This window comes from Gouania willdenowi, chromosome 5 (assembly GCF_900634775.1).
Source record: "Gouania willdenowi chromosome 5, fGouWil2.1, whole genome shotgun sequence".
In the NCBI taxonomy this organism is placed as follows: Eukaryota; Metazoa; Chordata; class Actinopteri; order Blenniiformes; family Gobiesocidae; genus Gouania; species Gouania willdenowi.
Window position 1 is genome coordinate 5,729,710 of NC_041048.1, and position 25,557 is coordinate 5,755,266.

General features: G+C 36.2%; 1 protein-coding gene across 1 annotated transcript in view; it reads left to right on the plus strand.

The window, feature by feature from the left end:
* The window catches only part of arhgef10la (Rho guanine nucleotide exchange factor (GEF) 10-like a), a 219,087-nt gene that overhangs the window by 116,994 nt on the left and 76,536 nt on the right, over positions 1–25,557 (plus strand). Inside the window, 1 exon segment of the mRNA XM_028446908.1 lies at positions 8,287–8,387. Coding sequence (XP_028302709.1) covers positions 8,287–8,387 — 101 coding nt within the window.

A 25,557-nucleotide genomic window follows, 5' to 3' on the forward strand; every position in this document is an offset into this window, starting at 1 on the left:
ACAAAACGAATGGAAAAACACACAAAACAACAACAGAAACACACAAAACTAAATAAAAACACACAATGAGAGAAAAATGTACTTTACTATACCTTAGTTGTTTTCTGTACTAATGTTCAGATTGGTCATTTTTCTTAACGTTGCTATAAATGTTGAAAATCTGGTCCATTTTTGTGCCCCCCGCTGTGACATAAGATGCTCATCTATGCTCTAAAGGGCCGGATTTGGTCCCCTGACCATGAGTTTGACACATCTCGTGCATGTGGGATGCAGACACTTCACATTTCTCCTTCAATTTCTGCTTTTCTTACTTTTACTGCATCGTAGTCAAAAAGTGTAGCAGGTGACTTGATAAGAGCTGTTATTCTGAAAGGATTCCAAGTGATTAAAAAAATATCTCATCCTTAATCCTGGGCCAGGTCGCTGCCTGACTTTAAAGTGCTCAGAGTGAAGTTATTTGGTATCAGCTGCTGAGGAAGGCTGTTAAATATTCAAATGCTGCCATTGCAAACTTACTCAAACATTGAAAACAACGAGTTCCTGTGTAATGACAAAGATTCTGTTAGAGTCGGTTGCTTGAAACAGGAGTTGTTTTTTTGTTTTATTTTGTTTTTGTTTTTTTAGAGTTCTACAGTTGTAGATTTATCGGTGTTCTCCTTTTTGTTTGCTTATTACTCTTAGATTATAAAAAATAAAATCATCGGAGCGAGTACAAAAAAAAGTCCACATATACCTCAGACAACTGACGTTCTGACATTCTGACACGCTTTACGGTAGCTGTTGGAAGGTGAGTGATCAGCTTAAACAAAAATACCCTTAGCTTGATGAAATATTGACGCATTTACAAACGGTTTGTCTTACTACAAACCTTATTATATGAAGGTATGATATAGAATGCTTGTGCGTGTTGAAATTGCCGCTTGCCGTTTGAAAATTGGTTGGAAACTGAGCAAGTTAGGGTGTCCTAGGTAAGATGGCAGCCACGTAGCTACGTCGTCATCTAGTGTTTTTATATACTGTATCTATGGTGGTGAGCCTCCAGGCTAAGCCCCGCCCAAGAAAATATGTCACAATGTTTACAAACAATCAAAGGGTCTATACCTGTGGACGATATTTGAGAATGTTTTTATTAAGTAAGTTATTATTGGTTTATTTTTGTCATTGAAAAGGACTTTTTTAGGAAAAGTGACAGATTAACCAACTGACTTACCTATAACTTTAGAATTTTGATGTTTTTATTATCAGTTTGACTGCAGTGCAATGAATCCTCCAGAGACTCTGCTGCCCGCTGTTCTCCTTAAACAGATTCTGTGCGCATACTGTCACACATTAACATTCAAACATTGTGTTCATGTGGTGCAGTCAAGTATTTGTTTATTTTTTTTCCTTTCCTTTTTTATCATTATGATTTTTTGGTCTTTTTAATTTTGTTTTGCTGACTGTAGAACTGATGTTTCTTTACTAATTCTTTCAGACAGCTACTTTATAAAATATGAAATATATTGTATTAAACGCTCCCATGTGGACATTATTTACCTTTTGTCAGCCAAAGCATCAAAGACATAGAGGCATAGATACAAACTGTGTTGTATAAGAAGATTGTAATATGACAAAGTATGGTATGTTAATCAATAAAACTAATTTTTATGGACACAGAAGAATAGATAGGCATGCACTAACTTCAGTGTAATTATATAAACCTGCTCTCAGTGCATTCATTATTTCAATTTATGAGCTTTTTGTTTGTTTTGTCGACCTGTAAATATGTTTTTTATCTTTATTTATTTATTTATTCAGTTTATTTCCGACATGGTTGCATTCACAGAAGTTTTCTTTTTCTCTTTTTTTTTTTTGTACATGCCGAAAAAGGAGACGAGAGGAGCAGGTTGCTTATCCGAGTCCCGTCGAACAAATGTTCACCATTGGCTGGCTTGATTAAAGGCACCCTGTGATATTTGAAGCCTTTGCAGGGGATAAGAGGTGCACTTGGCTTGAATTCATCCATTTTCCACAGAATTCCACTGTTGAACTGTTTTTAAAGGAAAAAAGAAATCATATTGACTTATTTAAACTATTATTGCATTAAAAAATATTGGAAACAAACTACAACAAAAATGGCGTCAAGAGAATCACTGTCCTCCCTTTCAGGCAAAGAAACAAGAAATCACAATAACAATGACGTAAAAACACTTCTAAGCATCTGTTTAGAGGACTCCACATCCCACAATGCAATGCATAAAACTTTTCCAATGACATCCAGAGATGGAGTGTTTAGAGTGGAGATGAAAACATGAAAATGTTTTTATTTTTTTAGATTTTTTTTTCAGCGAATGATCTTTCATTTATTATTCTATGAGGCCTACACTATGGCTGTGTTGTAAATGTCATGCTAACGTATTACTCATGCTAAGTCTGACTTCAAAATTAGTATGTAGTGTGTTCACATTAGTTCGTATGAAAAGATTGAGTGTGCGAGAAATATCTGGATGTATACTACATTTTGAAATCATGCAAGATGGGCACACTACCGCCCCATGATGCATAGCGAGCAGAATGTAAAATCGTCCTGGGACCGGCTTCAAGCAAAAACTCAAACATCCTCTTTTCAAAACAAAAGCATCTCTTCTTGTCTTCCATTTATTTTTTAATTCTTTTGTAAATAGGGCTCTTGTTTTGAAGTTAACCATAAGTTTTGTCGTTAGCACAATGGAGGGTCTCTGAAAATCTCTGAGATGTCGGAATGAAATGTGTTCACGTGAGTTTTATGGATCAAATGAGCACATGTTGATATTCTACTTGGTCACTTTCTCATTTAAAATGTTTTCAGAACTTTCAAAGATGGAGAATCAACAGAGATATTTAACCTCAGTGTGATTCAGGTTTTTGTCGTTCTAGGTTCCAAATGCATCTTGGGAAATTTGGAAGTATACTTCAGTGGGAACGGTCATCATCCTAATCACACTTACAGTATATACTGTAGTAGACAGTATACGGTACTCATTGAGCTTGTAGTGTATAGTACAGAGTATGTCATTTCTTTATCTGATCAAAAAGGATCATCTAGCAGCTTGAAGTAAAAGATTATCAAAGTGAAGGTGTCACGGAGTGAGCCGTGACGCTCACACTACAGGTACTGAGCACTGTCAGCTGTTGCTGGCAGCTTAACATCTGTTGACTTGTTGCTAATCCCATCATCATTCCATTCATGTACATAAGTAAGTAAGTAGACTTTATTTATAGAGCGCTTTTCACAAGTAAAAACCACAAAGGACTAGGGATGTAACGATTAATCGTAAGGCAGTTAAAAATCGATTCATAGGTACCACGGTTCACATCGATGCTCTGAAAATTGAACCGCAGTACTTTTTTTAACCAGCAGAGAGCGCTATATATTAATCCTTCCAGAAGCGGACGTGACGGGCGGAATCTGCTACTATTTTCTTTCTGGCCGCCATTTACTGTTAAACATGCTCATAGATAATTCTTTACTCCTTTAGCACCAAAAGTATATCTGTAATATTACGTGAATATCTGTAAAAGTCATGTCTTTCTATTAACTCTGTCTGCTAGCATAGCTTCTCTTCTTCACTGATGGAATAACTGCATGCCAACCGACTACTGGGTTACCAGCGCCCTCTGCTGGTCTAAACAAATATCTGACGTAAATACAGTAAAATGACTTTTTTTTTTTTTTTTTTTTTAAAGTCCAATCGTTAAGGCACAAAATACATTTTCAGTTGCACTTTTAAAAAGAAAAAGAACTATTACGCAGTTTTGAATTGTTTATTATAGAACCAGAATTTAAATTAATAGGCTTCTTCATTTGTATTATTCCTTTATTTATTTCATTCAGGATTTATTTTTAGTTAAATTGCATCATTTTGAATAGTTTATCAAGGGATTCTTTTGACAATGAAAAATAAAAGGAAAATAGTACAGTATTTTCCCCCAAAAAATAAAGGAATATTTTTCAGTCATTTGTCAACATTCCCATATTGTAAAATAAATCGTGAGAAAATCGTATCGTGAACCCAGAATCGTGAATTGAATCGTATCGGGAGTTGCGTGAATCGTTACATCCCTACAAAGGACTGAACAAACATTTCAGTATCATTCCGTCTAAGGAGAACATGGAAAAACAGCCACAAATAACATGGGAGACAAGAACGGGAGAACTGTGGGTCGCCAAGGGCATTGGAGTCACCCCGAAGTTAGATGAAGAATGGGAAAAACAACATAAGGAGAGGTGAGGGGGAAAAAGCAGATTTTGAACTGAATTCCCTAGAGGAGAGTAAAGTACAAAACCAGGAAAAAACCAATCGACTACAAAAACACAGTCATGAAAACAATAGCGCGTAGGCAGGTGGGGGTGGGTGGTGTATCTGGGGAGGGGTATTTGCACTTTATAAATTGTGTAAAGGTTTGCGTATTATTTAGCTTTAATTTAACACATATTCCATTGACAAAATATAGCCTTTATTTTCATGCCATTTTGATATCAAGAATTTCTGCCGACCCCTAAAACATTTTTTTCTAGAATGAGTTTGAACTCAAATATGTATTTATTTTTACTGCATTTTAGTTTTACTATGTTCACAAAGTGAAAGTATAGAAATACAGTTGTTTAAGATTGTGTTTTTATACCTCATCTTAATCCACCACAAACACCCTCTAAAACCAGAGCCTCCAGTGACCATTTAACTTTGCTGTGCCTGTGAAGCTTAGTGCGTTTTTCATGTCGCGCAGCGGCGCTCCATCAGTTTTAATCATCTTCACCTGCTCAGTGTTCGAACTGTTATGTCTGGCTAACTAAGAATAACTCGGTCGGTGTTGTCCTTTAGTTCTTTTTATTCCAGCCTTTTGTCCGTGTCTATAGGTACACATTCACAGTCAGCAAGCTACCTCAAGTACAACCATTTCAGTGGGAACTTTCGGTTTACAAAATAAAAGTTTGTTGGAGCAACGTTATTAGAATGTTACATTCTGACAACATCTCATTAGAGCTACAGAAGATAGGATCATTTAAATTAGGTTAATTAAAAACTAAGTTGATCTAAACCTGATCAGATTTAGTAAACCATTGATCCCTGAGAGGAAATCAGGTGACATTAATGCTGTTCTCATACATCTTTATATGACATAAAAGTAATTAAAAAGGAGCAGTCAGAATAATCCGTCACTACAACTTATATCTAGCTTTTAATTGTATCTTACTTTATTTTTGACATACATTTTTGTTTAATTATTTAATAATATTTGATTTGTTTCCTCACAGGAGTTAGAAGCTAATGATTTCTTTAAAAAATTATAAATATTTCAAAAAAAAAAAAAAACGGAATTTAAAAAAGTAAAGTGGAAAAAACTGAATTTGGGAAAAATAAAATTAATTATAGGGCCCTAGATATTGTAACAGCAAAAACATTTTAACAGACATTGAAGTAGATATGTTCAGCATTTGTAAAATATAGCCTAACATCCCAATGCCCTTCTCTTTTGTTTGCTCAGTTTTTGGTTTACTGTACCTTCGCTATTACTATGGGACGTTAAACAAGCCCCTCAACCCCAACACCTTGTGTAGTACATTGCTTTTAATAAATGTGCCTGCAAAATGAGATTATAATCTTCTAATTAAACATGGTACTGCTTAGATAGTTGTTGTTTAATGTTAACATTCAACAACTGATGCATCGTCATTAAAATATATATATATATATATATATATATATATATATATATATATATACATATATATATATATATATATATATATATACATATATATATATATTGCAATATGAGTGTCAAAGGCAATTGTACGACGTTATATGATAAATAAGTGATGGACACAACTGCCACATTTTTCTACTAACCATGGCACACTGTCAGACCTCTGTTACACTAGTACACTGGAAAGGCCCGCTCATATTTGCACTCTAATGGACTTAAATAGATCTTAGCGGTTCAAAACTAAGCGATAGAAATTTGGTAAGTGTGGGAACCATATGTAAAATTAATAAAGAAAACAAGAAAATCTGAGTATTTTCTTGTATTTTGGTTAATAAATGCATAAATAGGCCGTCACATCTGGAAGTGTTGATGACCTTATAGTAACTGTGTGTAGCTTTACAGCCTGGATGGGAATGCTTGATTTTACTTTCTGGTTGTGAGTGTTTTTTCATCCTGTGGCTTGAAGTATTTTTTTTCGGTCCCCTGAGATTGCTGATTTCTCTGATGTCGGTGCAGTTTTCCCACTAAGATCTGGCAGTAACCCGCTCAAAGAACCAGGGGGTTATACCAGACTCGGTTCCTCATAGAATACGAATATTAAAAGTCAGAATTACCTGCGACATTTGTTTGTTCTTCATAGTTTTTGTAAAGAAATGCTATAATTATACTTTGTACAACAACCAATAAACCCTCAGGCTGAGATTGGCGTGTGAAACTTTAAAGTGGGTGGATTACATTGTCGGTAATTCTTTTTTTGATTGATTATCCAGGGTTTCTCATTAACTTTACCTCATCTTGTATTAAAGTTCAGAATGCTAAATGTTCATTTCTGTCTTTCTGTTGTATTTGTGTGTTTGTCACTTGGACGATTTGTGTCTGATTCTGCTTCGTTTGGGTCTATAAGTCTACCTCTTTTTTTTTTTCCTTCTCTTTCTATTTGCTATTTATATCTCACCATCATTACAGCCTGAAAAATGTGAGCCTGAATCTGTGGCTCTGTGCTCTTTAGTAACATCCTGGCAGTATTCTCAAGCAAAACTTTCGGATTTAGTTTTATTGCTTGTGACTTTAGCACTAGTTATTTCCTCCAGAATTTCTCGCCATGTTTGCAGTTATTCCTCTATAGTTCAAACCTTCAGCCAACATAACTGACGTCTGGGGCAAAACAGTTGCTGGAAGGATATATTAATGTATACAGTTGGACAACAATTAGGAACAAAGGGTTTTTGAGTTGATCTGTGCAATAAAGAAAAAGACCATTAATACTATGTACTTTACTCAAAGTAATGCATCCATTATAAATGTACAGCCTTAATACAGTCATGTCAAAGCTATTTTATTGGAGCAGTTTGATCTCATGTGGGCCACAGATTTTGGGAATAAGGAATTTCAATTTTATTGTGGAGTAATTAGTGTGTAAAGTGTGTGACACACATTCCTTGATTATGTGACCATTTTTTGTGTAATTTAAATGCATTTTTTTTTGGCATTGTTTAAAAAAAAAATGCTAGAATTTATAAAAAATAAAATTAATTAATTAAAAATGACTGCAGTCACGTGACAACACAGGAAAATAGGGGTGGTTAATTACCTCCTTTTCCTGAGTCGAAATTTCGATTCAATTACAAACCTATTTACGATTTTTCACAATTATTTATTCAATTGTCATTTTTTGCTTTTTAAATTGTACATACACCCACGAGGTTAATAAAAATGCCTTGATTATGGGCGTTGCTCCTAGAGTAGTTAAGACATGCCCAGTCACAGTAGCCCCGCCCCCACAGCACTGCATGGAGCTGTCAATCAATGCTCACTTAGGGCTGTGAGATGAAGAAGTCCCTCCTCCAATCTTTTATAGGAGGGGTGGGGCCAATAGTGACAGTTAGTGACATCACGGATCTAATGTCAGTAGAAAAATTGTATTGCAATAGCTGGCGTTCAACCCATAGAGAGCAGTCACTCTGACTTACAACTAAAAACTTTACATTTAAATACTCGGACTAAAATGTGAAGAGTGGAACTAGGATCAATAAGCTAAATTACATCATCTCTAATCATATATGTATTTAGAAGAAAAAAGTGGTTTTATGGTGTATTTACACTTTAACATTAGAAAGCTACAATATTTTGAGTTGTGTAATTGAAATTCAAATCAAGAGGGCTTGTATTAGAATTTGAAAAATGTAAATAATCAATCCTTGGAAATTCAAGAATCAAATTGTATTCATTGAAAATAAATATTTGGAATAACTCAGATCTACAACTGAATTATTTGGTCATTTACACAATGATTCATATTTTCTCTGTCATTATTTACTTTCTGCTGGGGGCCAAATTCAAAGCTCTAAAGGACAGAATCTGGGAACCGGACCTTGAGTTTGACACATGGCTTAACACATCATTTATTACATTTTTATGTGACATTTAAAACATTTAAATGATCAAAGTGAGAACAGACACTTTAAGCAATTTTGAGTTGCACATGTGAAGCTGATATGGTTTCCTGCTGTTTTTGATGATTGTGTGTGTGTGTGTTTGTGTTTGTGTGTTTTCTTCTAGGTCAGGGCGTCCCGTCAGTTTCATGGTGGTCTTCAACACTGCGAACCCTCTGAGTAAGATCTCCTGGGTGAACCGCCTGCACTTGGCAAAGATTGCACTACGTAAGCACACAGTGAGAAAGAAGGATTACTCTGTCACATTTTTGTTCAGCAGGCTGATGTAACACAATGAAACGCTACAACAATGTTTTAAGACGCGGCTCAGACACTTCATCCATTTTCACTGCACATTGAAAAACTTGGGCGTTCTGATTTTTATCATCTCTGAGAGAGCGTCACTGATCTGGGTCATCGGAAGTTTGCGTTTACGGGAAATCTAAAAAATGTATCAACAATGTCAAATTAATACTGTGTGTTTGGGTAAAAACAAACATCAGTCATTTAGACGGGATTTTAGCATCAATACACCATTGAGTTTCTTTTTTTTTAGATAAATGAGGCTTACTTATTGGTATGATGCATGAATGTTTAACCGACTCGAGGTTACACGGTGCCATTCATCAATTATCGAGACTTGTATTAGTTTAAAGGGGCAGTGTTATGAAAAATTCACTTCATAATGGTTTTGCTACAGTGATATGCATCCCTTTAGCCTCATTCAGAGGGACAAAGTTGAACAAGTTCTGTTTCCTCCCTCCCTTGTTATTCAATATTTTGCAAAAAGTCAGCTCCAAACGTACGTTTATCGCTACTTGACGTCACATGGCAGAAACTCCTCTTCCTGACAATCCTGGCTCCTCCTACCCTATAAGAATGAGATCTCCTCCCTCTCAAACTACCTCACAGCTAAAAAAAAAACACTGTGGTGTAATATAAAATATACATTGTATTTTATTGTCATATATGTAAAGCTACATACACAAAATGTGTTCTCTGTATTTAACCCCTCCCTGAGGAGCAGTGGGCAGCGACGGTGTAGCGCCCAGGGAGCAGTTCCATTTTTAGTATTCGTTATACCACCTTTTTTTGCCTTTGAGATGCTCTGACGTGTTTGTGACCCAATGCGATGCAACGGTTGGACAAAACAGTGGACTATCACATTGAATAGACTATTTCTGTAATAAGTAGTAGAGAGGATGACGAGAAAGCGACGGAGCAGCACCGGTGAGTGTTTGAAACAACCGATTGACTCCACTGCTGCTGCCGCACACACACCCTGAAACAGTGTCTGACTCACAATCACAATAGCCGCTTAAATAGCCCATGTGTTTTACTGTAATGTGCAGTTTTTGGCTGAAAACAATAACAAGAGTGTGTGGATAGCAAAAGAAAATCACTAGTGATCAGCTGTTGTGTGGAGTCAGCGTCTACAAACACGCCTACTCATGAATATGCATAAGTAGGCCCCAAAACAGCCCGTTTTGCTGCTCAGAAAGTTACTTTTCAGAGGGGTAAAACTGTGGAAAACAGGCGAGTTTGGGAAAATAAATCTATGTTGTTGGGGTTGTTACAACAAATGGAGATGAGTGGGAAAAAAAATGATAATACTGGACCTTTAAAAAATGAGCTGACCCTGCCCAGCAGAGAGCAGCACAGTTCTGTCCCATTATCTTTGCTTTTTCCAGTTTTTTTTATTTATCTATTTTTTTTTTATCATCGAGTAGTCTCATCTTCTTAGTTCATCAATCTGTTTTGTTGTCCTAATGTGATAAAAGCAGACACGAGGCATTCAAAAACATTATTCTGCACATTTCATGAGGAAATTATATTTAACCCATTCACCAGTGACTAAATCCCTTTTTTTCACATGCCATTAAAATGACATTACATTATTTACGTTTTATTTCATAAAAAGGTGGTAAACTATAGCACAGAAGTTCATAATTGATGTCTTATTCTAAGTAAGTACTTAAAACAGCTCCAATTTGGTTATGTGAAGATCTAATTAGTCATACTATATTGACTGGGGACAGGAAAAGCATTAACATTGATTAACCTGCTACAAAGGCTTTGGTCAATAGGAAGGAAATGTCTGAATGCTGTTCAACATTTTATTTATCGATGTTCCTGTTTTAGCAGATAAAACATGAAATAAAACAGGCCATAATGTCATAAAGACTTAATTTCACTGTCTAGACCACGCAAGCAGGGCATTTTCATGATTGCCAGATTACTGGAAGCTTGTTGTGTTTATGTGGCCAAATATTTCACGTTTGTAGTTTAGAAATAACATTTATTATCGCAGTTTGTTTGTCTGTCTTTTAGCAGGATTGTGTTAAAAGTGCTTCATAGGTTTTGACAACATTTTAACCAAAGATAGACCCCAGGACATGGAAGATTCCATTCACTTTTGGAGGGGATCCGGATCAATATACTGGCTCTGGATCAAAAATATAAAATTCCTATCGCTCATCATTGGCCAAATTAAAAATAATTATACAGTGTCTCAGTTCGTATTTGACCCATCTTTATTCAATCTGATGCAGTTATGTTAGGTTGGTTCCTCATTTACCCCATAGAGTTTCATCTCGATCAGATCTTGAACAGATCGAATGATGATGATCTTGATCAGATTTTGAAGCAAAAAATGTGAGTGCCCATACATTTGGACCTACTGTGTGATGGGGTTCTACTTTCAGTTCAAAGGAACAACCAAGTTGATCCAAATAACAAGTCGACTTTTCTTTATTTTCCCCCAAAAAAAGTACCAGTGCTCATTATTTACAGCAGAAATAATATATTTACAAAAGATAGCAACTTTTAACTGACAGGTTTAGGACAATTCCTTGTCCAAGGTCTGTTGCTTTGACAACTCCAGAGAAAGACCACAAGTAGCTTCCAACACTGCTTTTAACAGATAAACCTCCCAGTAGAAATAAACCATGAACAATTATCAAGAAAGAAAAAGAAGAAAATAAATACTCACATCCTCTTTAAAGGATCCCTGAATTTAATTAATAAAATAAACATGCATTTTGCAAAGCAAATCCTCAAACAATCCCCTCCAGAAATATAAATTAATAATAATCAAAATAACCCATGATCACATGATCTTCAACTTATGTAGTGCTCATGCGCTTCATAAAGCACTCCTTCTTAAAAGTTCACCCCGGTGGATTCCATCTGAGAGTTCTGAGAGTTCGGCCCCATCCGTCGATGGCTATCGGCTTTCCATTGTGTGACGGCAGTTTGTGTAATTGTCATGAGGCGTTGCAGACTTTCTTTATTAATATTATTTTATCCTTTATTTAACCAGATAAAAGCCTTATTCAGATTAGAAATCTCTTTTTCAAGACGGACCTGGCATGGCAGCAGCAGACAAAGTTCCAACAACAATACAATGAATACATTCATACATCAGTACATCAAAAACCAGCAGTTCTGGAGACACCAGCTCAAAACAAGAATTAAAAACTGTCACACTGTCCAAGACTAGCTCTGGAGTTGCTGTCAATTGTCCCTGTTTTATGCTGCATCCCAGTAGTTGGAGACCTGCACCTTTAATTGTTCCTTCTCTAACCTGTTGCTCCAGTAAATGAGGCTGATTATTCTCCTTTCCTTCAGCTTCTCATCAGTCAAACAGGGCCACATCTGTTTGTTAATTCTACTACATTAAAGAACTATGGAATACATTTACCAATAGGCGGTTCTTACACTACACTCTGTCTTTCCTTCTCTTAAACGTTGTAGCACTCTGTTCACTCAATGCGTACACATTGGTCAGAATAATGTGTGTTACCGATCCTCTAAAAGAACCGTGTGCTCTTATAACTCAGTTGAGTGGAGAGTTTGCTCTTACTGTTGACTGTGCAGGATTGGCTAAAGTTGAGCAAGTTAAACAGAACGTCAGGCACTTCCATGCTGTTTCCACCGCAACATATGTGAAGTACATTGTCTCATAAAGGCAGGAACTGTGGGATTATAACAGGTAACAGATGCACAATTGACTCCTCCAATAGTGATCAACATATTTGGCACCAATTGATTAGATCCAGGCAGGTGGAGAGGAAAGGTGAAAAAAAAAACCCTGACGTGATTCAGTGAATATAAATCAGCACGTCAAGGGATTCTTTACAGAAATTGTCTTTTTTTTTCCCTCTTGGTTTCAGATACAGCAGCAGGAAGTAACAATATTAACTTTAAAATCTTACAGCTTCTATCAATGCACTGGTAAAACCATTGAAATCCAAACACAAAGAGAACTTCATCCGTAGAGCAACACAGATTTCAGAGCTTTTATGTACAGTAGGCGCTCTGTATAGATTCATGTGCATATCTACTCACACCATCAGCAATCATTGTCATACCACCTGACAAATTGAGTGTTAATGGACGTGTTTACCATGATTCATTAAAAGGAGACATATCATGCATTTAAATCCTTCCTTTTTTACATATAAATCATACAGTTGTGGTCTATATAAAGCGGAACTGCAATGCTTGGGTCTGAATTCCTCATTATTATAGCTCCACCCCTTTTCTCCCCCTTTCTGATGTGCTTCTGAGAGCAACTCGTTTTGGTGCGGTCTCTTTAAATGTAAATGAGACACTTCATACCCCGCCCCCTCTCCAGGTTGCAGAGGTGACACTCGGTTCAACTCCACCCTGTTCGGCCATTTTTGTAGTTTGATAGAAGAGATACGATTATTTAGCGGCGCAGAAAATGTTTATTCACACGTTATTTACAAAAAGTCAACAACAGAAGACTTGTCCATCCAGCCTTACATGTTCCAGCCAGAGTCTGACCCAGCGGAGCGAGATGAAAATGAAGATGATGAACCTGCAGAACCCTAACAAGTGAGCTAATGCTAGCGCCAAGCTAACGTCACGAAATGCATTTTATTACAGTCTTTTCGGAGACAAAAACGGCAAAATGAAATGACTAATGAAAACTTTAGGCTTAAATTAAATCACGTAGGCCATATCATCAATGATCTAAAACGAGCACACAGTGCTAACATATGAAGACGGTGCAACTGCTAATGCTAACAAAACAATGACAGGGACGTCTTATCATCACACTTTTTAGCGTTATTTACAGCTTACCGAAGTGCTCTGTTCGTCGTCTCCAAAGATAGAAGGAATTGAACCCTCAATCAGACAAAGTCTTTTGGCAAATCCTTCTTTATACTGGTGGCCCTCGATCTAATTTTGTGCGCCCCAAAAATTGTATTTCAAGAGGTTGGAAGGAATATAAAGCTCAACGTAATACACAAAATACCTCTCAAAACACGCAAATTGACAGCAAAATGCACAAAGTACACACAAAAATACATAAAATACACAACAAAGACAGACACAACAACCACTTAAACAAACAAAATTACTAAGGAAAACACAAAAAACAACACATTACAGAATGGCTCCAAAGACAAATACAGAAAAGGCAAATACAAAAACACATAAATCGATGGTATAAATGCAGAAAAATACACAGATATACAACAAGAACACAATAACTCCAAAAACACACAAAATGACTAAAAACCGATGACAGCAAAGCCACAAAACCCTTTTCCCCACCATATTAATGCTCAGATTGATCATTATTCTAATGCTGACATAAATATTGATAATTTGACCCTTGGATCAGATATAATCACAATCTAATCACATTTTTGTGGCCCACGCTGTGATAGAATTGTCCATCCCATCCCTGCCCTAACCCCTAACCTATAAGCCCTAATGCCTAACCTTACCTAACCCCATTAGATCCCTCCATCTAACCCAAAAAATGCCAACGTAGCTCTAAATGTCATAATTTAGTGAAAACAGCCTTCATAGCACCTTATTCATGCTAATGACAGATAATGACTGCGTAATGTTAACCTTATGTATAAAACTAGTAAAGTGTCACCAAAATACCTGTACTTTCAACCGATAATTGTTTTTCTTGTAATATGTTGTAGCACTACTCATGATTTTTCATAAAGCATCCTCAGCTATGTACAGGTTTACACATAACACATAAAATGCTTGTTGCATTCAAGTAAAAAGGAAAAATGTGGATATATAAGCAAAAAACAGCACCAGAAAAACATAACATCATCGGTTTGTTTAATCGCATCCAAATCCATTTGCTCGTAAACACCGTTATCCAACGGTGTTATGGCATACTGGTGCTTTTTAAATGGTTTGTTTAAAAACTAATGGTAAAGGTGGGACCAGGTTGATGGATTTCATTGAATCCCTCGGGGAGTTTGATCAGCACCAACCTGGTCAGGGTGACAATTACGTGTTAATTGCATCGCACCCACACATTGCCTTTCCATTTAGCTAAATGTAATTACAATAAAGGAGTTGTTGATTTAATTTCACGGATGATGTACTTCCACCGAGACCTCCTCGTCAGTGCAGTCGTTGGCGCACCCAACCGTGCTCTTGTTTAGTTTGGAATTGGTGCCATGGCTACGGAACATCCCTGAACGGTGGACGACACAAGCGGATGATGTTTTTACACATGCTTTAGTGAGTGATTAGAAATCACATAACCCATCATCACAGCAACGTTTTTACTTCTACCTCCATTTAGAACACATTCCTACACCTTTAGAGTTGTTTTCAAGTATATTCATAGAGAAAAAATGAGTTTGAGTTTTCAAAAGCACAATTATGCAAATATCCTGACAATGATAAACCTAAGGCGATGTCACACAACGTATATTATTAAATAATGCTACATTATTAAAGAGATGTGTGCTCAACCTTTGAACACCTTTGGTACAAAAAGTCCTTAAATGACATTGCTTTAATGTGCTGTGTGTGAAACTCAGGAGAACGGTGTACATTTTAGGACATCCTCAGGTCTCAGAGTAAGGTATCATGACTCAGCAAAACTTCCGTCAAATGAAACTGCCCCAGGCTTCAAAATAAAAGTCATCACACTCAACAGCCTGAGACTGTAAAACATGACATGGTGTTTTGGTTTGAAAGAACCGGAAGTACACATGACAAAGTAAGTTGAAAGGCAGTTCTTTCCTTTTATTTATTTTTTTTAAGTTTGTTAAGATATATCAATGTATTGTTTGATTAATAAATAAATACTGTCGTTCAATGAAACATTCATATACTGTATATAATAACCTTTTAAAATTAATATAAAATGACAACTTACAACGTACTCTTGGATCCATAGCAGCACATATTGATGATGTCGTGTGTATTTCCGGTTTCTTCAAAATAAAATGTCATGTCGTGTTTTACAGCTTAAGGTGGTTTTATTTGAAGCCGTTTAGTCTAATGACTTGAGGCCGTTTCATCTGACGGAGGTTTTCCTGATCCCTGATACCTCACTCTGAGACCTGAGGATGTCCCAAAATGTTTACCGTACAGGAGCTTTTCTTATCCCAAAAATGGCTAATAAGTAAAACTAAATGTCCTTCTGATGCTGCTGTGGAATCCTTCAGAGAACATGTGAAGGCCTAAAACTGATCTTGGTTTTCTTTTTTTAAGGAGACAAAATAAAGTGCCACCGGTACTAATCAAGACTTTCTCTATCAGCTCCATAAGTTATAATTTGTAGGATTGCATTAAAATGGCATAGTGTTGTTCCGATACCCTAACCAATGCCCAGTTGCACAGTATTGACCGATGTCGATACATGCCGATACTGCTGTGTTTAAGAAAAGATATGACCTGCTTTTTGCCAAAAATCAGGTCCTCAAAATTGACAACATTTTCTCTCGTGTGTAGAGACGTTTGTTTTTCGGCAACGCAGCCCCGCGATTGGTTCAGAGTGGAATCTCTGGGCCAATAGCGATAGCTTCCCTCGGCATGTACTGAACACGTAAACCATCTGTGTTTCTGTGATCAGGAGCCAGGGCAGCAGTAAGGTGCTGCAAGGCGCTGTGTTTGAAGAAGAGTTTGATGCTGTAAATATCATCGGCGTGTTAATACCTGTAGTTAGTAGTTGCCAATATTGATTTTAGTGCCGTATCTGGGCCCCTCCTGATACTAGTATCGGTATTGGTACAACATTAGTTAAAAGCAGAGCAAGATCCGGCATCTCACAGATTTTGACCGGCACTTATTTGATTGGATCCAAAAGAAGAAAAAAAATTCCAGCATCTCATTTGCTTTTAGGTGTTTTGATAAAATTTAAAGTATTATATTTGGATAGCTGTGAAATTTCATTGTGCGCACAAAATGGAATGTAAAAACTGAGCGCGAGTGAGGAAGAGAGTGGGAAGTCAGGCCACGCCCATGCTAGGTCTAAAGTGTGATTTTGTGCAAAAAAATGTCTCTCTGTCAGCTGGAAGACAGTAGAAAAGGCTGATTCATCATTCTTTTATTAAACATTTAGGTTAATTGGTTGTTTGTGTTCACGTGATAATGTTAGCCTATAAAGTTCACAAAAAGCGCTTTAAAATAATGTCTTCCGTGACATTTTTGTCTCTGAACACCCGGTGTTTGTTCTGGACCTGATGATTTACAAATTAAGCTCTGATTAAAAGCATAACATTTCGCTGACTCATTTCTGCAGGAAGTCTGGCACAGGATTGCCGACTCCACCTTTAACTAAAATTACACAAAAATCCAGAAAGGTTGTGTATCTAAAAAAAAGTTTAACTTCAGCTCAGTTCACTGTGCTGATTAAGCATTATTCTGTATAAAATGACTGCTGAGCCCGAGAAGACACTTCTCCAGTAAACAGCATTTGTCACGTTGAGTGTTTGCGCTGTAGTTATGAGACCCTAAAATAGGACGCGAGAATTACCACACAGAAGTTCTTCGCCGGGGAGCCCGGGGGTCCATTAATAACCTGGTGTGCCAGTGCATCTTTTATGGGCCCTCTGAGTGCCCCTGCTGTTCCCGAAGGGTCTCCGTAAAATATCCAGAAGGATTGCCTAACTAATGGGCATCCGCACTGCAGAATGAATTGCTTCCTAGCGCACAGTCCCAGTCCTTTCAGACATGGCTGCACACTTTGACTGGCCGTACTAGGACAAGAGGACGTCAAATCAGGAGTAAAATGAATGAGGGCACACCTATGTGTGTGTGTGTGTGTGTGCGTGTGTGCGTGCGTGTGTGTGTGTGTGTGTGTGCGCAGAAGAGGGAGCATGGTGGTCGGGAGGGGTTAAAGGATGATTGAGACAAGCAATCAGTCCCACTGCAGGGAACTGAGTGCAGGCAGGGGGGCTTCTGCTTGAGGTTGCATTGCTAAGTGTGCTGGCCTCTCACTTTTTCCCCCCTCCAATGTGGATCAATAGAGGAGTGAGGTTGTGGCATACTTTGACACACCTTCTTAATCCACTGTGTGATAACCTATGCCATGTCAGTACATACTGCACAGCACAGCAGACGAACAACAGAAAGCATCAGCCACAAATACAGATGACTTACCTATTACAGCCTGTGCTAATGTTAAAACCAGGTTTGGGGTCAATTACATTTTCAAATTGCAATTATGTCTTCAATTATTCATATTCAATTAACATTCATTTATGATTACATTGACAAACATTTTTTTCCAATTACAGTTAAAATTGTATTATTTTCCTCTAAAAGTCAATTACAATTACATTCTCAATTACTAAAGTTCAATTACAATTAATCACAAATACCCTTTAATAAGTAAGCCAATAAAAGTTAACTTTCCTCATGTGTTAGCTTTTCTGTTAGCATCTCTAATAATAATAATGGCTCAGTTTGACACATGTTTTAAATTAGCTGTAAAATACACAAAAAATGATTATCTATCATCCAATTTGTTTGTCATCTCTTGGTTTCCTTGTTAGGCTTCGTTATCCATGAAAATATTGGTATTAATATTTTTGGTGTGGGTGTCTGAGCCTTTTTTGTGTCAGTATACTGCGTAAATAAAAATAAAATGATAAAATGACAACAGGTAAACTTGATATGAAACATATTTTAATACTTAACTACGTATGTATAAGCCATAGAACTGTAACATGGTTCCTCAGTTTTGCATTTAATTACATTGCAATTGACAGTGTTTATAGAATTTCCATGTCAATTACAATTACAAAGTCATTTATCTGAAAACAGTTACAATTCAATTACGATTACAACAGTAACATAATTTTTCACTTACGATTACAGGTATAATTACATCATTATTGTAATTAATTACCAATTACACATTTACAATTATAATTGACCCCAACCCTGGTTAAAATGATGTCAGCCATACTTAACTTTGCTTATAAATCTTTTTTTTTAAAGACATATTGACAATAAAATAAATCTGGAGAGCTTTTTCTTTTAAATTGTTCTCTTAGAATTACTGTAGATTAGTCGTTCTCCGACATTTTGCTTAGAATACTATGAAAAAACAACGCAGAGCAGGAGTCCATAGAGTGCCAGTTTGAAATTGTATTTTTTAATGAGTGTGCCATTATTAATTTAAATATGGCAAAAAAATAGAAAAACATTTCCAACACATTAATCATAATCATAAAAAGCACAGGTAATCAAATTTTGAATACATTTTTCTGCTATTAATAACTCAAAACACTGCTTTTAGAAACACACTTTAAACATATTGTTCTGGGAAGAGAGGTTTAAAAATGAGGCAACAGTACCATATCTGTTATATCATAAAAACCAGAGCCATAACAACACTACATTTGTGTTATATCACAACAAAAGAGCTGCCACAACATGTCAAAGATGTAGACAGACAGCTACACTTTTATTCTTATTGTGTGAACTTTAAATTCTAAATAAACACTTCAATCAAGTGTAAGCAGAGGGAACATCAAGTTAACAGATGAATTACAGACTTTTTCCACTCCTGAACGTTCTTAATTCTGGCCCAATATTTTACATTAACTTTGCAAAAATGAAATCAGTAGCTGTCATTTGATTAAACATATCCCTGACATTTTAAAGAATGTAAATAAGTGGAATGAAACAGTATTTAGTGCATCCTGAAATAGATTTATTTTTACACTTTTTGTCATTTCTGGTCATCTCCCAAATTTTAAAGACTTGTTTTTAAAATTCATCTGTTGTGCCATCGCGTACCCCAACGAGTACACGTACCCCCTTTTGAGAAACATTGCTATAGACTGTAAAGGTTCTTCTTCATAGCTCACTGTGCTTAAACATGGGAAATGTTTACGATAACTAAACAATATCATTGATAGTTCTCATTTATCCACAGGACTCATTTACACTACTGTACACTGGGCTTTAAATTAACACCCACCAATTGTGGGTAAAAATGTACTTTTTGGCAGGTGATGAATGAAACAAATACCACTGCGTGTGTTTGAATCAGCAGGCTGCAGAAACTACACGACAGGTCATCGTTGCCAGATTGGGCTGTTTTTCCACCAATAAATTTGAGGGGTTTTGTCTGTATGTACTGTATATCTGGCAACACTGCTGGTTGTATTAATCCTACATTTCCCACGAACACTATGTTGTGACGTGTCATTCAACATTTGGCTACGTGCTTATGTTAGCGCAGGGATGCTGGACTCCAGTCCTCGAGGGCCAGATTCCTGAGACTTTTAGATGTCTCCTTTCTCCAACACACCTGAATCAACTGAATGGCTCGTTATCACGCTTCTGCAGAGCTTGATGACAACACAATGGTTTCAACGAGGTGTGTCGGAGCAGGGACACATCTAAAAGCCTCAGTCCGGCACCCCTGTGTTAGTGTGATTGTTATGGTTTGGAGGAATCGGAGAAGACAAACGGGATGGCGCAAAACAAACAGTCTGAAATGAAGTTGTAAAAATGAGTTAGGAAAACACAAACAAACATGTGGAGATTTTTATCTGGTGTTGAAAAACCTGAACTGCTGAAAAAAGGAAGGCTGCTGCTGACTCAGGGGAAAATAAAGATAAAAGAGGATCTAAAAAGAAGAAGAAATTGAGGAGTTTTAATAATAAATGGATGTCGGGTCATGAGTGGCTGGTATTTGACCATTTGTTCACCTTTAAAATGTGCACTATACAGTTTGTGGGGAGTGGGATTTGAAGAGTTAAGTTTGTTTATTCAGTTATGAGAATATACTTTATAAAAGGTTCACTTCTCCGACACACCCAACGTTCCATATTTCACCTTTTAGACATTGTTACAACATTGTTTTTAAATTTAATGTTTATATTTTTTACCTTTTTAATGTATTTCTGCTATTAACTAAAATAAAAACTAGTTAAAGAAACATAAATGCTTAAATCTATTCTGTGGCTTATAATGTCGTTTATTTACGCTGGAAAAAAATTTGGCTGGTGGAAAATCTGGTTGGTTTATAACTTTAATAATCTACTATCCATGCTGGCTGGTGATCTAAAATGTTATGTTAAAGCCCTGGCTGTATGTAACTGGTCTATATTTTGGCTCTTTGTGTCACTAATGATAGAGTGCCATTGGAATAAATAAAAGGGAAAACTAAAGTTTATGGTTTAGCATGATAAACCAGTGTACATGTGATGTTATTGTTCATTAGTGTACTGTAGTAATTACAGGATAAAACTCACCTCTGTGTTTACAGAGTGGAGTCATATCGATCTTTGTCACTAATTAACATCTCAGTGAAAGACGAGCACAGCATTACAGTTTAGAGCAACTTAGTTTCAGTTGTTTCATAAGGGCATCTGATTTCATTTTTTATTTATTTTTATCACTGAACTATCTTGTTTGTTGTGCATCTGATTGTGCTAAGCAATGTTGAAGATTCATATTGATATTATAATTTAAAGTTTGTGTAAAGCAGAAATAAATGTGTGTTATGAGTTTGTCACACCACAGAAACATGTGTCATTGACCACTCAGCCAAATTTGAAAGATGAAAAATATCGTTAAGTATATAAAATTAGGTCAGGCAATACACAACCCTTATATTTGTTTTTAATATTGTACGGTTCACTTTGTGTTCTGAATTTCAAACTTGCTCTTATTTCTACCTAAAAACTTTTGTGGCACTTTGAAATTTGCTTTAAAACTTAAAGTGCACTCTTCTTCTTCTTCTTCTTCTTCTTCTTCTTCTTCTTCTTCTTCTTTTTCTTTTCTTTTCTTCTTTTCTTTTTCTTCTTCTTCTTTTTTTTTCTTCTTCTTCTTCTTTTTCTTCTTTTCTTCTTCTTCTTCTTCTTTCTTCTTTTTCTCTTCTTCTTCTTCTTCTTCTCTTCTTCTTCTTCTTTTCTTCTCTTCTCCTTCTCTTCTCCTTCTCTTCTTCTTCTCTTCTTTTCTTCTTCTTCTTCTTCTTCTTCCCTTCTTCTTCTTCTTCTTCTTCTTCTTCTCTCTTCTTCTTCTTCTCTTCTTCTCCTTCTTCTCTTTTTCTTCTCTTTTTCTTCTGCTTCTCTCCTCCTCCTTCTTCTTCTTCTTCTTTCGTCTCTTCTCAGCATGGCGGGGGAAGTAGCAAAAATCACAGTGGAACCTAGCAAAATTCTTTTTCCGGTAGTGTGCATGCTCATAATCATCTCAGTACGAGGTAAACTCAGTCCGTGACACCGGGTCGTGCCATCCAGCAGCTTTCTGCATTCAGGAGACAAATGCAGTATGACAGAACACCTCAATATGACATCCCAAATGCACAGCTCCTCACTTCCCTCCTTCGTCTCACTCCTCTTCTTCACTTTGCTCAATAGTCAATTTTCATACACACCAGGACTGAAGCACACTAGGGTTCACTTGCTATTCTCCTATTTTCTAGCTAATCATAGCATCATATTGTTTTTTTTACTCCTGGTTTATGTTAAGCTTATATTAAGCTTTCACACAGTCCTGAAAGAAGCAGATGAGACGAGACAAGAGACTTCCTCTATAGCAGACCAATCTGTGCGTGTGTAAAAGTGCAACATTTAATAGTAAAATACCCTTTTAAGTTATTTACTTCCTCCCGATCGCTTGGTGTGATTATTCTGCTACTGAAAGGGAGGTATGAGCATGTAAGACACGTTTTAGAATGATAGCAGCTAATGCACGGGACCTTTGTGAGAGGTCAGTGCAGATCTAGTTCACATTATAGTGACAGAGTGCAGCCTTCCACTTCCTGTCTAATGGGAACGTGTGCTAATGATCCAATGTCTAAAAGCTTGATGTTACCTTTAAAAAATGTCCATCTGTAATGAAACTAAATTAGATCATATCTGCATGAGGGGAGAGCTTCATATACTGGTTTTCATCTATATCAGCGGTTCCCAAACAGGGGTATGTGTACCCCTAGGGGTACAGAAGCACATTGCAGGAGGTACAGGTAAAGGTTCAAAATAAACGAGAAATGTTTCTAGTTTTTAGGCTATTTTTTTGGACAAATTCGCCACAAACTAAGAGTACTAAAATACTATATTTTCTCGTAATTGACCAAAATCAAGGTTTTTCAGCCTTGTGGTCAGGACCCCATGTGGGGTGGCCTGAAATTTCTGAAAAATTAAAATAGATTTTTGAATATTTTAATTAAAACATTCAAACCTAAACAACTGTATTGAACTAAAATCAGTAAGGAATAAATTAAAAAAAAATATCTGAGCTCAAACATGATCAAAAGCTGATTCTATATATATATATATATATAAAAAAAAAATTGTCTTTGGTGTTGCCAGAAATTCTTGATATCAAAATGCAGTCACGATCCAAAAAAGGTTGGGAACCACTGCATTAAAATGTGTGTTATCACTCATTTATTTCATCATTATGCTCTGTAGCTGTTTTTAAACAGTTTTCTAAGCAAAATGTTATAGTCAGACAAAGGGGGTACTTGGATTCAGAAACAAGAGAAAGGGGTACTTGAGCCAAAAAGGTTTGATAACCACTCATTAAAATCATAGAAATCAATTTTAAAAACGTTGACAAGGTTTAACATTTAAAGAGCATTCTCTCTCTTTTTTTGGTTTTCTTTTAAATACATTCAATCAACAAAAACAGATCATTTTAAAAATATGGAGAGAAAAAAAAAGTCTAGACAGAAAATCTCGAGTCCGAGACAAGACCAAAACCGTCAAAATGCGTTGCCAAGACCAAAACCTACCTCGAGTAATGCAGCACTGGTAAAATGCATAGGTTTGCTGAGAATATTTTTCCGATATGGCCCAGTTTGAGGATAACGAGGACCGTGTGTGTGGCCTTAAACTAAAACAAGTGTGGCACGGCCAGTCAAAGAGATGAAAGCCACATCATTTCAACTAAATGAGTCTATATTCCATTGATATTCATCATTTGTCCACCATGATTCTTTTTAATTACTGCACCGAAAAGACTGAAGGTTACAGCTAATGTGTCTTCTTTTCCACCCACTTTCTCAGTGTGTGTCTTTTCATGTGTTTTCCAGGCCGTGGCTGCGTCTCTCTGTGAATATATCTTTTATAATTTTTACTGACAACCCCACTCAGTCAGACTATTCCAGATGGAATATTATTCATGCTAATGTAGTAATTAGCTGAAAGAATCAGTTGTGGGTAAAGTGCAGCAATACACTTCATGCCCCCACCTGCATCAATCTCCTCTTAATTAAAGTCTTTTAATAAGTGACCTACACCTCCGTGTACGTACACTCAGATCTGCCGAGGCTCAACGGCTCACGGGCCACTACCTTAAATTATGCCTCTAATTATTTTCATTTAAGAAATTAAAGGTACTTGCAGTATTTTAAGGCCATTGGTTCTAAGGATAACCCTACGTACAGTAAGAGGAACACGAGTTTCTTTAAGATATCCTGTGTTAATAAAACAAACTCATCTAATGCATTGTTTGTCACATATTTTTTTTAGATTTTTATCTTTTAAAGATTTAGTGTTTGAATGCGCACATTCTCCTTTTGACAATTTGATTTTAATGGTTAATAAATCATAAGCGACATCTGTCAAACTCATAGCCCGGAGGCCGAATCCGGCCCTTCGGAGCAACTAATTCGGCCCGCAAGAGAAAGTAAAAATAACTGAGAAAATAAAAAATAATTGTGTAAATGAAAATCAACAATATTTGCAAGTGCTCACAGTTTTCCCGGTTCTTATATCGCACGACTACAGTCATCTTTAATGTGAAACAATTGAAAAAACTCAAAATTCTTACAAAATCCTTCAATTTTCCTTAAATTATGACATAATATTTCCCTTAATTAAATAGAAATTGGTCACAAAATCTGGAACATTTTAAGTGAAGGACTGATATCTGTCACTTATTGCTTGGATACGGTCGGTTTCTTTCATGTTTTGTATTTATTTTATGTCTACGTAGAAGCGTAAACTAGTCAACAATAATGTTGAAATATCTCATTTTCTCACATAAAATCTGTGGCCCTGTTGAGATCAAACTGCTCATATTTGGCCACTGAACTAAAATAAGTTTGTTACTCGTGTCATAAGTAGTTTTCAGAAGATAAAACTATATTCTAAAAATATAGTTTGTGAATTGAAAATGGAAAAAATGGCCCACATTTATTGATGTAGAAAGTTGTTCTACATTATTAGTTATAGATATTCTTAATGTACTCTTCAGTAGTATTTTTTTGTATTCTAATAATTTTCTTTTGAATTTTCTTACTGTGCTAAATTATTGTTAGCCTTACTTACATGGAGTATGTTGGGTTTTTTGTTTTTCTGGAATGTGCATGGGTTTGTCTGGGTAAGAACCATCTGAAATGTATTTTTTTGAATTTATTTTTGAAAATGTATATACAAATATTTTCAAAAATGCAAGAAAATCAAAACAAATATCAACAAATTATACACAATTTTGCAAAAACAGAGTATACACTTATCCCTATACTCTTCATTTTCTCATGTCACTGCCTATATAGTATATATATATACTGTATATGTGTGTGCATTTCATACCCAAGGCAACTGAATGTGCTCTACATGATCAAAAAGTGCAACAGAAAACATTCAACAGCTTAAAATCAATAAACATTAAAGTTGGCAAATACATTTAAAATCATCAGTGAAATAATTTATCAACAAACATATACTGTAAATGTCCTCATAAACACACCATACTGTATACATACTGTATATATACAATTATCTGAGCTTATTGGACAAAAACCAAACAGTCCCAGTTTATCTTTAAAGTATCAGACATTTAGATAGAGCTCAAGAGCTGTTTTTCCAACACTTTTATGATTCCGTACTGAGGCATTTACAGGTAACAAAGTCAAGCCGCAGGGCAACGATGCAGTTGAGCCGACGCTGCGTTGACGTGGAGATAGGTTTCACACGGGCAGTAGTGAGAGATCTGCAGGCTTTGTAACAGGAGCAGAGGAAGATGGCAGGTCTCTGTAGATATTGACTCAAAGGAAAACCAATGTAATAGAGGCCTTTAGGGCTGCAGCGTTCAGCACGATGAGACAAGGCTACAGTTTGATTGATTCTACACTGAGTGACATAATAGACTGGCCTCCACACACAGGATAGAAACATAA